Below are 17932 nucleotides of genomic sequence, written 5' to 3' on the forward strand. Positions count from 1 at the left end.
CCAGCCTTCAACCTCCAGCTTATTGCAGACGTGTCTTAGCATTTTCTCACCTTTCTTGCCCATCCCTCCGGGTTTTCCATACTGGGTATTGACCCTTTAGCGCCACATTTCCCCCAGTTTGGCATTCTTAACCATCAGCTGAGTTCCCCTAGGAAGTTCTTGTCACGCTTGCTCAACACTAGCATCCATAGCTACATGCTCAAGCTGGAGATGGACTTTCATGCCCAACCCCCCTGGAAGATGTAGCCTCTCAGTTCTTCCAGGTCCTTTCTAATCTGGTACCAAATCTCTTAGACATCCTTTTCTGCTAAGACCTATTCCAGTCTACTTATGTTTTAAATCCTTCCAGTTCCTCCACTGTCTCTCCACTGTTCTTGCTCTATAGAAAAGCTTGGGACCATTTGCAAAGCCAATGCCTTCTGTGCCATTAAACTTTCTTGACCAATCACCCTCAAACTACAGCAGAAATATAGGACTCTCAACAACTGCTTTCCTGGGTGCCTTATCCACTCCTAGCTTCCCCACTCACTGACCTTGGCCTCTTTTGAAAGGCAAGAAGAAATAGACAGAGAGACGGGGATACCTAGTAGAACATCCTGATGCTTTCAGCCAGTGTGTGATGGCCACGGGTACGTTACAAGGAGCTTGATAGACATAAATTTTTTTGGTGATAAATCTTTCTAGATGTTTTCTACAGCCATTCAGATTTTACGGTAGTTAATATTATATTTGAAAACAACAGCTTCCTCTATAAATGTTCTGTTTCAATAACAATTATTTTGTGCCTAAGACTAGCAAGCATCACAGCGAGAGAGAGGCTGCTCCCCTGTCTTCCCCACTGGATCTTCTCGGTGTGATTGTTACTTTAGTCCAAGTTTGTTTATCATCAGTGAAGTTTTTTGGTTTGTGAGACTCTAAAATATTTAGTTTTTTTCTTTTGATTTAATTTACTGTAATGTTCATATTTTTCTACTAACACCAATGGAATGCATGATTGCTATCTGTTTATTAGGTTAGTAATCATCGTAATCAGTATTATCAACAAAATCTGGTATTAGGTATTCCTAACGAGCACAAAACTGATTTTCTTAATTTTCTGAATTATTCAATTTATCCCTTCCTTCCTACCATCCTTTCTTCCTACTTTCCTTCTTTCTTTGTTTCTAATGCCTGTAAATATTAACAATTAGCCAATCTAATTCTAGATGGAGTTTTCATAATGTATTATTGTTTGTCTTTGTAAATTAAAAAATATTTCTTTCAAAAATAATAATTGGACATAATTAATTGACTCAAAGAGGACTGTAGGCCTTTGGCTTCAGAACTGATGGTGAGGCTGTAATGACAAGAAGGTGTAAAGACTGTGTTGTCAAGTTCATTCTGAAAATCTTGAGATTCAAGCAGTATTTATTCACAGAAATTCTTTGTTATATAAACTTTACCTATTGGTCTGAATTCCACATATAAGATTGTTACTAAAAAAGTGACCCCGATAACATCCAAATCTTGAGAGCCCCTTCTCTTCTTAGCTCTAGGTGAAGAAATGGGTTCAGAAGACCTGTCTCTGCTGTTTCACACTAAAGCAGTCTAACTGTCCCAGGGGAATTTTACTAAGAGTTTATGAGCTAAGAGGTGAATTGAAAAAACTGAATTATGTTAAAAACTCTTCGAAGGATAAATTATTGGCTTCAAAACACGCCGGACCTTGCTGAGAGCCTGAATGAAGTTAACTGAAAATTGCAAGGACCGTGTGAAATACACAGTGTACTGACGAAGTTTATCAATTTAAAAGCAAAAATTTAACCTTAAAAAGGAGGTTAAAATGGCTCACTAGTAATTTTATTATTTAAATCTTAAGAAAAAGGTGTAAGACCAGTAGAGCGATAATTGCATATTCCTAAGGAAATGCTTCATTATTGTTTTGAAATATATAATATGAAAGAGCTCAGTTGGATTTGAAATCTATTCAAATGATCATAAGAAATATTAACACTACATTTGTCATCAAAAAGGAAAGTAATAGCTGTTAAATGGAAAGAATGCTCACATTCCTGAAGGACAATTTAGAGATTAGGTTATCTAAATTCTGTTCAATGGCAAGAAAAGATGGTTCATCAATCAAAGAAAAAGCAGTGAATGTTGTCCTGTCATTTGCCACCATCCACATGTGCCCGCAAAGTCTCTGGTCAAGGGTGACTATCCAGAATTCGAAGAGATCATTTAAAACCTTGATCAGGAACTGTATGTTGCTATTTCAAGCATAAAACCAAATATCAAAAACCGTATTCTTAGAAACAAGCACAAGATTTTCATTCAAAATCTAAAAATATTTTACTTGGTAGTTTTATACAATGTAATATTAGACATCTTTCCTATTATTTTGTATATTATTATATTAAGAAGGTAAATTTTTTTTTTTTGCTAAGCCCAAGTAAATCTCTTCCAGTTTACCACTATGTGCCTTACAAACATGGTCACATTTCATGTGTGCCATGACCCGACAAAGCTGTGAAGTCTTAAAAGTTCAGCCCAGTGGCTCAGTGTATGAGCATTAAAGTCAGATGTCTGGGGTGTAAATCTTGGCTCCACCCTTTATTTGCTAGCTGTGTGATACTTGGTGAGTTCACTCAACCTTTCTGTTCCTTCATTTCCTCATCATTAAAATGCTGATAATAATGGTAACTGCCTAACAGGCTAGTTGTGAGAATGAAACTAAGGCATCTACAGAAAACTCCTTGCATGGGCCCTGGCATAGGATATATGTTAGTTAAATGGAGCTATTATTGTTATTCATTTAGGGTGGGGGAAGGTAGAAACTGGAAGATGTGTTTTGTTTTGTTTTGTTTTTTGCCACACCGCGCGACCTGTGGGATCTAAGTTCCCCCACCAGGGATCGAATCCTGGCCCTTGGCAGTGAGAGCACAGATTTCTAATCACTGAACCACCAGGGAATTCCCTGGAAGATGTACTTCTTATCCCAATCTTGGCCTCGTCTCCCTCCCTATATGCTATCCTGAGCTTAATGGAGGAAGAGAGAGAAACAGAAGGATGGAAATGGATAGACACAATTGAGGGGGTCGGGGAAGGCAGAAAAGGATTAAGGGACATAGAGGGAAGTGAAATGAAGGGGAGAAAGTGGAAGGGGTCAGGAGAAGCACCCCGGAGGAGTCAGCATCTATATAGGAATGTGAAAATTGAAATAAAGTCACCTAAAGAACTTGGTTGAAACTCCCTGGCTAGGCTCCTTCCCGCAAACACACCCTTAAGGAGGGTGAATAGAGGCTTTTATGTAGCAAATGAGAAGACAGTTGGGTCATGGGAGAGAGAAAATAGGTCGGTTGTTGATGAGATGACTAAGGATGCCAGTTGGCCGATGGGGTACAGAAACGGCTTTACAAATAATTTCAAAATATTTTGGAGTTTCCAGAAATAGTCACGAGCGGCCCTTATTTGCACCTCCCACACGTACGAATGCTACCAGATTCTCTTTCATAGTTATGCCCGCTCCTTCTAACACTGTCCCTCTCTCCAAGGCTCAGACACCAGAAAAAGCCTTAACTCATATAGGGCCCTTGTGGCCAAAGCAGTTTAAAAAAATGTCCTCAAGTAGTTGGCCTTCCTGGTTCCTTCTCTTCCTGACTCTTCCTGACTCCCACTCGCTACGCTGATCACCCCTGTGTGGGCTGTGGTGGTGTCTGATATGTTCCTCTGCCCACCCCAAAGCTGGCCACAAAGCTTTCAAAGGGAGTGTACCAAAGGGCATGGCTGTGACTTTGCAGGCAGCCTTGGTGGTCAGGGGGGTTGGTCAGCAGTCTTCCACATTGTGCTGTAGCTCCCAAGCCCATCCCTACCCAGATTTTCCTCTAATGCTGTCCAAGTAACTGAGAAGCTCTCCAACTGCTGACCACAGGAGCTGCCGATGTCAGAGAGACAGCCCACTCTCTGCCCCATCTGGGGAGAGAATCCCACGGGTTGGTGGGCAGGTGAAAAAGGTGGAGGAAGGGCTTTTCTCTTTTCTGTCAAATACTCGGCCCCCTTCAAGGTCAGCGAACAAGGCCCAACCTTAATGTTCTTTCAGCTCCCCTGCCTGTTTTGCATAATTTCTGCTCATTTGTCCCATTCCATAGGGTGCAAGGCAGATTCTCCCTCTATTCTACCCAGCACATGATGTGCTAATGGCTCATCTTCCTTCTGGATAATCTAACACACCTTGTTGGGAAAAGAGCCTTTAGAGTGACAGGCTGGGGCTGACAGACAACTTACATTCTGAGTCTTCACTCTTGAAAAAGCCGATGAGTTTGATATGGTCCTCAATGCGCTCAAAGGCTTGGACTTCCAGTTTGCTGTTGATGATCTCCACTGGGTCTTCAATGAGCTGGAATGCCACACACATGACACAAAAGACTTTCAAATAAGAGAACTTTTCCCTCCCCAGAGGGGAAATCAGGAACATGTACAGCGTGCTTGGGGGGGAAGTTGTGGACTAGGTCCTGGTGCCTCAATGTCCATCCCACCTTCCCCCGTGAGCACAGTTCTTTCCTTAGAGGAACTGACCTTACCTCAAGGGGTAGGCTGATCGGTCTGGGGGCAACTCCATTTCTCTTGCCAGTTATTGATTCAGGAATGGCATGTGACCCAATTCTGGCCAATGAATCTCCAGGGTAGATAAGCCTGAAGACCTGGGGAAAGTTCTACTTTCCTTTTAAGAGAGCAATGGGAGGCCGGATATTTCCCCCCTCTCAGTGGATATGAATGAGGAAATGTGATATATCAGCTCCTGCTTCTGGCTATCTTATAACCAACTTGAGAACAGTCAGCCTGAGGACAAAGCCAACACACCGAAAAGAGCATTATCTGTGATTTACAGAGAAAAATGGAGCTACAGCCCTGATTGATCAAGCCTAAAATCTGCCCTCGCCCTGGTCTTCCATTTGTGTGGGTCAATGACGCTGCTTATTCTTTAAGGTACTTGCATCTAAAAGCCCCCTCCTGGTTGATAGAGCCAGAGCAGGGCCATTGGGCCCACAGTTGTTCTGTTGCCTCCCTCAGCTTTTTTGAGGGCTTATAGGTATGGGTTAGCCAGAGGGCCAAGCAGAGCCTACGCGCACTTTTTTGTAGGAAGTAACCTTCAACTTACTTCCGACCCTCTCTCTGGGTTTCTGAGGCAGTGGGGAAAAGGCAATAGGCCGCTGTATTCTAGCTGGTAGATAAGGAATCACCAGTATGGATGTTCTTTATCTGCACAGGCACCTGTGTTCAAAAGAACTTGACTTCACAGCTGTTATTGAAAGTGTGAGTTTATCTATGGAAAAATGTTTTTATAATGTTTGTTCCTCTGTTTGCCTGAGCACATGGACCCCAGGGTGTTGGACCTCCACGGCTGAGAGGGAGTGTGATATTGGGTGGCTCATTAGCCCTGCCTCTTTTTATCCTGCCTGAGGGGTCACTCAGCAGACTGTTACTTCTCTCCCTACCCCGTCTTCCAGGGACTATCCAACTCTCTCTCCTATACTTTTCTTCAGAAGCCCTGGAACAAAGCCAAGGGGATTCTGGGGATGTTTGTGTATAATTGCTAAGAGAATTAACATCTTACTACTACACAGTCCCAATTTGTGACCCTCTGGTCGCTAATAAAACAGTTTCTGAGGTGATTGAAGGGCCAGCTTCCCAGTAGACGTAGATATTGCCGTGATATAGGCACGCTTTAGTTTTTCGTGAAGCTTGAGAAATCTTTCTTAGACCAGGTCAGATTATCCACCTTCTCTGTTCTTACTTTGGGGTTTTACTTCCCCCTGTATTTGAACCCAAACAGCGCCATACAGGGCCACTGTGCATAAATGCTTACGTCCAAGAGAAACTCCACCAAGACATCAGCTGCAAACTCGCCATCAAACTCAATTGTGCGATCACCCTTCAGAACATACAGACTTCCTTCTTCATCAAAACCTAAAAAAAACAAAGAGTTCCCCAAATAAAGTCATTCCGATGTAGGAAGAGCCATCCTATTGGCCACGGTCTGGCTCAGGGTCCCTGGGTGACATGGGGTCAGGCTCAGTGGAACTAGCATGAACCCTAGGATCAGTTCCCTTGCAGACACACCTCTGAAGGGCTCCCAGGGTGGAAACTCAAAATGAAATAGTCAAGAATTGAAAATCTAATCTCCACTCCACCACTGCTTTAATTTTCCAAAAGTATTGCTGACCCCATTCTCCTTATCAAAAAGTTTTCATGCCCACTGCCCACCTGGCTTTTTAGCCTGGCATTCAAGCCCTTCCACAACCTAGTGCCAGCCCTAGCCTTTACATCCTCCCTTGGGTGGACCCGTGCTCCCTTGAGAACGGCGCTCCTCATCCCTGTGCAACTCCCTTAGCTTTTTGCCCAAGAGCTGCTGTGAAAGGGGACATGAAGGAAAAATCACAGCGTGTGATTCTCTGCACAGATGTTCTCCTTGGGCCTAGAGTGACTTTCACCACCACCACCCCTTGCCCATCTTGGTCAACTCCTTTAGGTCTCAGCTTACGACCCATTTTTCCAGAGAAGGCTGCTCCAATCTCCCTTGCCATTATGGATCTGCTCTCAGCTCCATTTAGAGGTATTCACTATAACAGCGAGCCCTCTATAAGGGTAGGGCTGCTGTCCTCTTGGGATCCCAGCGCCTTGAATGGAGTCTGGACACACTGGGCTCCCCATAAATGTTTGCAGCCAGAATGAACAGCTTGCTTTTCTATTGTAGCTGAATTCTGCACATCTTTTCCCAGTCTGCTGATAATGCTGCAAGGGCAGGTTCTGCATCTTCTTTCCTACCCTCCATCACTCTCAGCGTAATGCTGTGTACTTTCACAAATGCTTGCTGGAGAACTGTATTTCCCCCCAGGAATGCTAAATAGCTGAGGCTGGCCTTAAGTCCAACTGCATGGCATCCTTAATTCCTTAGATTAATTGTTTTCAAACTCTCGGATTAGCTGAAGGATGCCTTCTCCAGATGAACTCTTCTGTAGAACCTCTAGGAAAGGGAGGCTGGCCCACTGCCCGCCGTGTCCCAGGGCACTTCTGAAGAACCCCTGGCACACCATGGAGCACCGTTTGTCAATCTAAAGGAGCAATGGGCCAGGTATCCCTGAAGCAGGCAATGACTGATCACAAAGGGTGCCATGGGGAACCTCAGCCAGTGTCCTGCTGTTAGATTTTTCTCTGAGTGAAACCAGTTAGGAGGTTGTTGCCCCAGTCCCGAGACCAAACTCAGGCACATGGAAACGGGGATGGAGATCAAGGAGCGGGTTCACAAAATACAACTGTCCTGTAAACTCCGAGGATTGAATAGTCAGAAAGAACCCGCCCCATTTCATTTAGAGGTTCATTTAGACATTTAAAGGTTCATGTAGACATTTATACCCCCATCACATTCTCCATGGGGAGGATATCCATCAGTCCCTTCTTATGAATATTTACCCAGCTTGTCCTCCCTAAATCTTTAGATTTCTGGAACACCAGCGTTTTCCTCTAACTAAATTTACTGGAAATTCTCCCAAAGTCAACTTCTCATTAAAACAGTGGGAAGGGAGAAGACTAGGGTATCAAGAGGCGCTGGACAGAACTCATCAACTTGCTTTTGACTAGGGAAAGAGTTGAACATGCTTTGCTCCCCTGCTCAAGGGGAAAAAACTTCTTAATTTGTCTCCAGGGAAAGAGATACCCCAGGCATTCTTAATAATTCATTATCATTTTATAGTCATGAGTTCTTCCTTGTAGCTAACCTAAATATTGTCTCTTACAATTTAAATCTTTCTTTAAAAAAGCTGTTCTTGAAAATAAAATAGAAAACAGTTGTTTGAAATTCTCTAAGATAATGCACTTTCGTGTGCCTGAAGGTATTTACTGAACCACCACTAATCTTTTTTATCCTGTGCTTACTACTCCAAATCCAATTAACCTTTCTTCAAAGGTCCTGTTTTATAACCTCCTGCTCTCTTTTAATAGCCATCCTTCACTGGTCATGCAGAAAAAGTGAAATGGGCAATATATGTCTGGGGGTGTTTGCAACCCAGTGGAGTAACCTATATTCTCTCTCCTTGGGATTAGAGGTGTAAGAATCTTAAAGCGCACTCGCACTTAACCATGACATATTGACACAAGAGATTACAACTTGCACTGTGCAGTCGCTTGCTTAACCATACCTCATCTAAATCCTCCCTTTCATCCTTGGTGACAATGCCCAGCTGGGCTTTGGACTTAAATTTAGAAACCACTGGGACCCTAGAGTCACTACTATTAATGACATTCTTTGTTGGCTGCTTCAGCCAAGAGGTCAGGAAATAATAGGTGATGGAAAAAGAGATTTGATCTCCCTCAAAGAGATCACCATGTCAGTGAGATAGAGAGGTTAGCCTTTTTCTTTTTTAATTGACGTATATTTGATTTACAATGTTGTGTTAGTTTCATATGTACAGCAAAGTGATTCAGTTATACATACATATATATTTGTTTTTTTTAGATTCTTTTCGCATATAGGTTATTACAGAATATTGAGTATAGTTCCCTGTGCTATACAGTAGGTCCTTGCTGTTTATCTATTTTATATATAGTAGTGTGTATATGTTACTTCCAAATTCCTAATTTATACTTCCCACCTGCCATCGAGAAGCTAGCCTTTTAACATGCTCTAGAAGCTGGAAATAAAGGTTTGAATCTTTAATGTCCATTTCTCCAGGAAGAAACCTTCTTCCTTGTACTGGTACAAAGATATATTAGATGACTAATGTGAAATTATTTAATTCAGGCCTGTATTTACTTTTGTGAGACTCTTCCCCAAGCCAAGACTAAGGTATGCAGGATCATTTTAAATTTATTTTAAAACAGTCTAGTTATCATGCAAGAAAAAATGACTATTTTTTTTTTGCAAGACACATTTGTTTCTTCATGATATATCTCAAAGAAAATCCCACTTACCCAGTTTCTTGGCAAGCTTGGCTTCTTTCTTGGCATCCACCATCACAAAGCCTATATCTTTATGTTCCAGGACTTGGGCCACAAGCTGAAGGGAGAGACAAGTAGGGGAGCAAGTGAATCAAGATCGGAAAGACTGTAGAAAATACCACGGGATACTATTTTGATATGTTGACAAGAGGATTTTCCTCCATACTTCCTGTTACTCTGTGACCAGTTCAAGCAGCAACGTAGGGATTCTATGCTTATGCCCTCAGGGGAAGGATGATTCAGTAGAATTCTGAGAACAAAGGAGAGAAAAGTGTGAGGACCAGATCTAAGATATAAGATTTGGAAGACCTTGTCGCACACCCTTCTCTGCCCTCAGGGTAGATAAAATTTGAATTGGGAGAGAGCAGGATAAGAAAGGAAGCAAAGAGTACTAGATACCCACAGATACCTAACATGGGGCCTGGAGCCCATCGCAGCTACCAAACGAACCTTGGGTTCGGTGGGGTCACAAGAGACGCCAGATAGGCTGAGGGACCTTAGGACAAAGGAGACCTGTGACCCCAGTACCCAAGATAATCCTCAAGTCCCTCCACCCCGTGGGCTTGAGGAGTAAGAATGCCCATTGAGTGTATCTGGTAAAAAGACCTGAGGCAGCCTCTGAAGTTTTCCTGCTTCCAGTTGCGGGGAAGAACTATCAGAGTACCTGGGTGGAAGTATAGCCCCGAAGGTGAAGAGGATGCAGCAGTGTCAGGTGGACAGATGGCTGTAAACTACTCTGGGTGGACACCAGCCTAGATGATGACACCAAGCACAAGACTGGCATCGTGTTAAGCTCCCTGAAACTTAGATATAAGGAAGTAGGGAGACCCTCAGTTGCCTGAGATCTAATTCCTGCCATCTGGCTGAATGGAAGCTTAAAATAGAATAGAGTGGAGAAGCTACCAAAAAGATCGTGTAATACTAATATTACATTTCTTTATTTACAATATAAAAAATAATAATTGTAGATTAACATGCAGTTGTAAGAAATAATACGGAGAGATCCCTCGTACATTTTACCCAGTTTGCCCCAAAGTAACATCTTGGAAAACTATAATACAATATCGAAACTGGCTATTGGCATTTATATAGTAAAGACACAGAACATTTCCAAAACCAAGAGGAACCCTCATGTTGTCCTTTTATAGTCACATCCACTTGCTTCCCGCTTCATCCCTTCCCTAACCCTTGGCAACCACACCTTCATCTCTTCCCTCACCTTTGGCAACCACTAATCTGTTCCCCATTTCTTTTCATTTCAAGAATGTTATATAAGTTGAATCATATAATATGTAACCTTTTGGGTTTGTCTTTTTTTACTCATCATATTTCTCTGGAGATTCATCCAGATTCTTGTGTATATTAATAGATCATTCTTTTGTATTACTGAGCAGTATTTCCGTGGTACAGAGGTACCACAGTTTCTTCAATTATTCACCCATTGGAGGACATCTGGGCTGTTTCAAGTTTTTGGTTATTATGAATAAAGCTGCTATAAACATTCATGTACAGGTTTTTTTTTTTCATGTACAGGTTTTTGTGTGAAGGTTAGTATTAATTTCTTTACGATAAATACTCAGGAGTGAAATTGCTGGGTTGTATCATAATTGCATAGTTTTTAAAGAAACTGCTGATTGTTTTCCTGAGTGGCTGTACCACTTTACATTCCCAACAGCAATGTAGTGATGAGAGATCCAGTTTTTCTGCATCCTTACCAACATTTGGTGTTGTCACTAATTTTTATTTTAGCCGTTCTAATAGATGTGTGGTGATATCTCATTACAGTTTTAATGCATTTCCCTAATGGCTAATGATGATGAACTTATTTGCCATCAGTATGCTCTCTTCCATGAAATACCTGCTCACGTCTCTTGTCTATTTTCCAAATAGATTATTTTTTGATAGTTGAGTTTTGAGAGCTCTTTAAATATTAGTCCTTTGTTGGATATGTGGTTTACAAATATTTTCTCCGACTCTGTAGCTTATCTTTTCATCCTCCTAATAGGGTCTTTCACAGAACAAAAGTTTTTAATTTTGATGAAGTCATATTTATCAGTTTTTCCATTTATGGATTGTGCTTTTGGTGTTAAGTCTAAGAACTTTTTTTTTTTTTTAAATTATTAGCACCTTTTTAAATTATTATTTATTTATTTATTTATTTATTTATTTATTTGGCTGTGTTGGGTCTTTGTTTCTGTGCGAGGGCTTCCTGTAGTTGCGGCAAGCAGGGGCCACTCTTCCTTGCGGTGCGCGGGCCTCTCACTATCGCGGCCTCTCTTTTTGCGGAGCACAGGCTCCAGACGCGCAGGCTCAGTAATTGTGGCTCACGGGCCTAGTTGCTCCACGGCATGTGGGATCCTCCCAGACCAGGGCCCGAATCCGTGTCCCCTGCATTAGCAGGCAGATTCTCAACCACTGTGCCACCAGGGAAGCCCAAGTCTAAGAACTCTTTGCCTAATCCCGTATCCTGAAATTTTTTTCCAATTTTTTCCTAAAAGTTTTAGAGTTATTTTTTTGTTTGTTTGTTTGTTTTGTTTTGTTTCCCGTGGCTTTCAGGATCTTAGTTCCCTGACCAGGGATTGAACCTGGGCCACGGCAGTGAAAGTGCCGAGTCCTAACCACTAGCCTGCCAGGGAACTCCCTAAAAGTTTTAGAGTTTTAATTTTACATTTAAGTCCATGATCTACTTTGAGGGCTGTGTGTGGTGTGCTTCTAACCAATGGATGTCCAACTGTTCCAGCACCATTTGTTGAAAGGGCCATCTCCTGCTGTAACTTCTCTGAGGGTTTTCTTTGCCTCTTCATTCTTCCCTCCTTGACCTTCTCATATGCTCCCTGTCCTCTTTCTTCAGGCGGTTTTCTCTTCTTTCTTAGGTTTTGGCTGAGACTAGGAAAGGCTTAGGATGAAAGAAATCATCAGTGTTTATATTATGACTCATCCTGAGCGTCCCTGTAATGCTTAAACAGGTCTGTCTTTCTGCAAAGTCACTTGGCTTTAGTCTATTGCATTCAATTCATTAGACAAGGTTATTTTTTTATTTTTATTTTTTTAAATAAATTTATTTATTTATTTATTTTTGGCTGTGTTGGGTCTTCGTTTCTGTGCGAGGGCTTTCTCCAGTTGCGGCGAGCGGGGGCCACTCTTCATCGCAGTGCGCGGGCCTCTCTGTCGCGGCCTCTCCCATTGCAGAGCACAGGCTCCAGACGTGCAGGCTCAGTAGCTGTGGCTCACGGGCCCAGTTGCTCTGTGGCATGTGGGATCTTCCCAGACCAGGGCTCGAACCCGTGTCCCCTGCATTGGCAGGCAGATTCTCAACCACTGCGCCACCAGGGAAGCCCAAGACAAGGTTATTTTTGAATGAGTTTTCTGGTTTTCAGTGTAAGCCACTCTGTCCTATTTAGTGCTATCAAAACATTAACTTAAATGTTCCCTTTCTATCATTAAAAATTAATGATGATGAGACCTGATGGCTTTGTGATATTAGTAAGTTTCCCAACTCCTAAAGTGTGAGCCTCTAACAGTGGTTCTTAAACTTCTGTGTGCATAAGAATCCCCTGGAGCACTGGTTAAAATGGGGCTTCCTGGGCTTCAGCACCAGAAAGTAGAGAATAGAGCTGGGGTGGAGCTCAAGTATCTACATTTTCACAAACCACACTACAAAGCCCCATGATTCTGACGCAGCAGATCCTGTACCACACTCTGGAAAACACTGCTATAAATGCTTGTCAGTTCATCCAAAAGTGCTGTGACATAATATTTTCCAACTGTGACCCATGGGCCATGCTTAGCCCTGTTGGCCACTTCATGTTAAGCGTAGGAGAGAAATATTAATAATAGTAAGAATATTAGAGATTAACTCTGAGAATTAAACAGAGAATTTAACTCTGACCTCTCCTAGACATACATCACCACATTTTATTGGTTTCTTAGGTAGATGCCAATGTGTGCCTTTCCTAGGCTTGTAAAGCATGCCCTTCTCATTATCTTATTGATATTTATATGTGACATTTGAAGATATATGAGAGGAAGGTGCTAGCTCAGGCAAACTCAGTTCTGTTTTTCTGCTTTTCTTTTTAAGCACAGCCAATTATTGTCCTAGGCACGGACGGATAGACAGAGCTGGCAGTCACAGATGGGCCAGGAACCTGTGCTAGCTGAGACCTGCCTACCTTCTCCTTGGTACCCTTACACACAATCCCTGCGGTGTCCTGTCACTCTCGCCTCCCACCGCGATTAGGCCCAAAGCCTGCCCACTTGAGCTCTGTCATCACTTCCATCAGCCCCAGCAAGCACCCTTCTTGGGCCTAGGCCAAGGGTGGCCAGGGCTGGCAGCCACCCAAGAGAGAGCAGTGAGATGGATGGGGGAGAAGGGCTGTGGCGAAAGACTGGGAACTTCTGGGCTGACTCCTAACGTGACCATTCTCTCCAGGACCAAGAACCCCTGCTGGGCTGATGGCGCGGGCCAGACACTGTCTGCCTCTCCCACTTGGCTTCATCTCCAGCTTTGCTCTGGTCCTAGATTTCCAGCTCATAGTTTCCATTCTCCATTCTCTTGCACCACAATCCCACTGGGCTCTCTCCGGTTGCTGCCAGCCTGGCCTTGGCTGCAAAGCCCAGCTCCAGACTCATCTCTGACTCCAGTCTCCTTTTTGTGAATCCCAATAGCCCATTACAGGGACACAGCACTCTGGCACTTATTTTGCAATCATTAGGGTTCTGTATTGTGCATCTTTCCTCCCTAAGGAGAAAAAGCCCATTTTGTGCTTCTTTTGTATCTCATATAGTCCCTTAGAGACACTCAGCATACTTTGGATGAATGAATGGACTGGGCCAAGTACTTCAAAAGTTTAAGAGACTTTTGAGCCAAAGGGCGAAGAGGAAATTGTCACCAATTACAGTGATTAAAATTTACAACCATGAGGAGGAGAAAAGATAGAGTCAATATGTTTCCTAAATTCCCAGAAAACTGGAATACTCTTTTCAGATTGGACTCCAGTTTTCTCCTATTGACTTATAATCTTTCCCCTGCTGGTTTTGTCTGTTTGGTTGGTTGGTTGGTTGGTTGGTTGGTTGTTTACTTCTCGGATGGTCTTGCCTCTTGTCTATCCTAGAGAATGGAGTTGTCTCATCAGTTGGTACATGCAGCCGCTGGGCATTGGAGCAGTGCTCATTCTTTCCAAGAACATTAGGATTTGCTTTCACCATTGCTGATTCTTTTGAGTACAAAAATAACTTTATATAAAAAAAAGTTATATTAAATAATATGCATAACTCAGTAGTAAAAATGTGGATATTCATAGTATGTCCTTTCTCTATTTTTTAAATAAATTTATTTATTTTATTTATTTATTATTTTTTGGCTGCATTGGGTCTTCGTTGCTGTGCGTGGGCTTTCTCTAGTTGTGGTGAGCAGGGACTACTCTTTGCTGCGGCTCACGGGCTTCTCATTGTGGTGGCTTCTCTTGTTGTGGAGCACAGTCTTTAGGCATGCAGGCTCAGTAGTTGTGGCTCGTGGGCTCTAGAGTGCAGGCTCAGTAGTTGTGGCGCACGGGCTTAGTTGCTCCTCAGCATGTGGGATCTTCCCGGACCAGGGCTCCAACCCGTGTCCCCTGCATTGGCAGGCGGATTCTCAACCACTGCGCCACCAGGGAAGCCCCCTGTCCTTTCTCTTTTTAAATTTTGCATTGTATAGGTATTTATTGTACCATTGTTACCTCTGTAATGATGTGGTAGAAATAGATCTCAGCTTTAAATGAATAAATGACCCAGGAATAGTATATCCTAGTGGTTAAGAGTACACAGCTTGGCATCAGAGACCTGGATTCCTGACTTGGTCATAAGTGCTGTCACTCTGCTGTAAAGTATGGACAATACCAATATCTATTTCATAAGGCTGTTTTGAAGAAGATTAAATGAGATAATGTGTAAAGTTCTTGACACAGTTTTTGGCATGCAGTAAATGCTTAATAAATGTTATATTTTCTTCTTACTATTATGACAGCTGGATAGGCTTCTGAACCTTGTACTAATTCAGAAATATCAAAGCCTAACGTATTGGGATGGAAAAAGAACAATAATTATTAATTGAGGGCCTACTGTAATCAAGGGTCCATACTAAACAAAACTGTAAGACACATTCCAGAGTCAAGGACCTTGTGACTTCATTAGGGAGGAAGCTAATGAAAAATTAGCTGATAAGTGTTAAAGGACTAGGACAGAAAATAAGGGCTATGGAGTCAGAGCAAGAGAGCTCGTGGGCAGGGAGGTCAAATCATACGGAGCTTCATAAGCTATGATAAGGAGTATAGATTTAACTTCCATGCACTCAAGATGAAATCCAAAATCCCTAACATAGCCAACGAGGCACTGCACGGTTTGGCCTGCCTGCCTCTCCAGCCTCATTTGGAGCCACTCTGCCTCTTACTTAATGCGCTCATCTTCGGCTCCTCAAAACAGCAAGTTCTTTCCTGAATCGGGAGGTCTTTGCACAGGATCACCTCGTTCAGCTCCCATGTCCTAGGCCAAGACATGGGCCGCAGCTGCCCACAGGGATGCCTGGTTGTATTCACACAAAGACACTCTACATGCTCCGCTTCTGTGCATGCCCTTCCCTCTTTCTAAAAGATCTTTCCCTCCACTCTTTGCCAACTCCTATTTCTCCTTGAAGCCTGCACATAAATGTCAGTTGCTCAAAAGGCATTTCCTGACTCCCAGTCTGAATTGGGTGCCCTTTCTACACTTGTCCATAGTGCCCTGTGCTTTGCCTTCACAGCCCTTTCTCAGTTTGTAAGTACACGTTCACTTATACGATCATTTGTCTATCAACTATCCACATGCGAGCCTGTAAGCTCCATGTCCTTGTTTGCTTTTCTCCATATACCATCTCCAGCACCCAGTACAGTACCTGAGCAGAGGAGAGCTCAAAAAATATTAGTTTATTAAATAAATGAATGGAAGAAAGAGGGGAGACCAGCTAGACCTTGAAAGAGGAGGAGTGTCTGGATAGGCAGAGGAGAGCAGCAAAGACATCCAAGGAAGAAAAAGCGGCAGAAATAGGTGAAGGTTTGGAGGGGCAAATGCACAGTGTGAGTGTAAGAGAAGAGGCTTCTGTCCTTGATCAGAGGGCTTCTCAGGGGAGCTGAAAGGAGTAGTGTGTTTAAGGCATGTTTGTTAGAAAAAGAGCATGTAGGACTTGGAATATTAGGACTAGCAGTTCCAATTTGGGAGATGTTTGAGTAGAAGAACAATATGGCTAATTTGAGTTCGGGGAGGGTTGATCTAAGGGCGTAGACCAGACAGATAGAAAGGAGAGTAGAAGCGAAGGTGACCAGTTGGGAGACTGAGTGGAAGAAGACTGGTCTCCAGCTAAGGCAGCACATGAAGTAACTTGTGAGGTAATGTTGGAGGTTGAGAATCATTCAGACCTGGTAACTATTTCATGACCTTGGAGAAGCTGGGGGGAACCAAGGAGAAGAGGAGGCAAGATGATTCCAGGGTCTCCAGCCAGGGAACGGAGTGAAGGGCAAACAGAGATGTCAGGAGGGCATGCCAGAACCACGAGCCAGCTTCTCAGCTTGGATTTAGATGTAATGAGTTCATGGCCACGGAAATCCAGCCAAGAGCTGGAGGTGCCAACCTGGAGCTTGGGGGAGAGGTCCTGAAGGCACTGTGCAAGTGAGGGGTGAAGGAGTGAGGAGAGTGTACGAGAAAACCACAGGGTCCAGGACTGGCCGCCTTGTAGGAGGTGAGAAAAGGAGGCTGTGTGGAGGCCGAGAGGTCTGTGGGAGAAGTAGGAGGCCAAGGAACACAGTCTCTTGACTCCAAAGTCATGAGAAGCTTGAGAACGAGCAGGTGGTCAGATCAAATGTTGTGGGGAGTCACAGAGATGGGACCACTGTGAGGTCTCTCCTTTCAGGATGGTAAGACATGGGTGACCTTTAGCGAGGAGCTGGGACAGAAGCCAAAGCAGTGAGAGTGTGGCCGATGAGTGGGTGGCAAGGACACATTAGAGCAGGTGTGGATCACTTGGTCAAAAAGTTTACCACGAAGGGAAGGGGATACTAACACAGCAGTGCCAGGGGACACGTTCCCTTTGGCCTCAGAGGACAGGGCATGCAAGATGCCCTCTCTGTCTATCTGTGTCCCTCCAAGTCCAGTCCCTTTGTGGGACATCTCAGTCCTAAACCAGGGACGGACAGGAAGAAAGATACATTTGTACCACTTCCCAAGAATGGTCTTCCTGGAGGAGAAAGACTGATTTGCTTCATGGTCAGAGGAAGCTGGGGAGGCGTGCGGTAGCAGAGACAAGGGAGTGTTTACTTATTAAAGGGAGCTGAGGGGGGTTACTTTCTGCAGGGTCAAGAATCTGAAAAAAATCAAGGGCTGAGAAATTTGGGGGAGAATGTCACAGATCTTTGCTCCAAGTGAATGTCCCTCAGGCCAGTCATTAAAAATACCCTGGCTGCAACCCTGCTCTTTCCATGTAAGCCAAGAGCCAAACGGCTCTTTTCACCCACTGTCCCTGATACCATCTGGCCACACGTCAAGCAATTCAACTACTGTTCGTGTCCTCCCCTGAAACCGGAGAGCTGACGTTTATCTCCGGTAATCTGTCACTTTCCACCGCCCTCAGATGAGGCCTGGGCTATGTATAGCTGGGGGGTTGGCACATGATGTGTCCATGCAAGAGGCAGGCAAGGGAATGGAACAGCTATTTTATGAGATTCAAGTGAACATTGGGGCCTCTTGGGGCTGGACTGGGGGCCTTCTAAAAGAGCCTTGAGGGAAAGGGAGGCTGTTGATTGTTTTTATTGGCACTTTTGGACTATCACCTTGGTCAAGGACGAGGAAAAGACCCAAAGGTCATTGCTATGTGTTCTTTCCACTCCACCACATTGAGAAGCAGTATAACAACAACAATAAAAAGAGCATCTATTGAGTGCTTGCTATATGCCAGATA

At 43.6% G+C, this 17932-nt stretch overlaps 1 protein-coding gene across 1 annotated transcript in view; it reads right to left on the reverse strand.

Annotated features, from left to right (window-relative positions):
* Positions 1-17932, reverse strand: part of CASQ2 (calsequestrin 2) — a 68582-nt gene that overhangs the window by 31858 nt on the left and 18792 nt on the right. The window contains exons 2-4 of the mRNA XM_007169339.2: positions 8947-9031; positions 5846-5946; positions 4264-4375 (exon numbers count right to left, since the gene is read on the reverse strand). Of these exons, the coding sequence (XP_007169401.1) occupies positions 4264-4375; positions 5846-5946; positions 8947-9031 (298 nt within the window). The remainder of the gene's footprint in view (positions 1-4263; positions 4376-5845; positions 5947-8946; positions 9032-17932) is intronic.

Source organism: Balaenoptera acutorostrata, chromosome 1 (assembly GCF_949987535.1).
Source record: "Balaenoptera acutorostrata chromosome 1, mBalAcu1.1, whole genome shotgun sequence".
In the NCBI taxonomy this organism is placed as follows: domain Eukaryota; kingdom Metazoa; phylum Chordata; class Mammalia; order Artiodactyla; family Balaenopteridae; genus Balaenoptera; species Balaenoptera acutorostrata.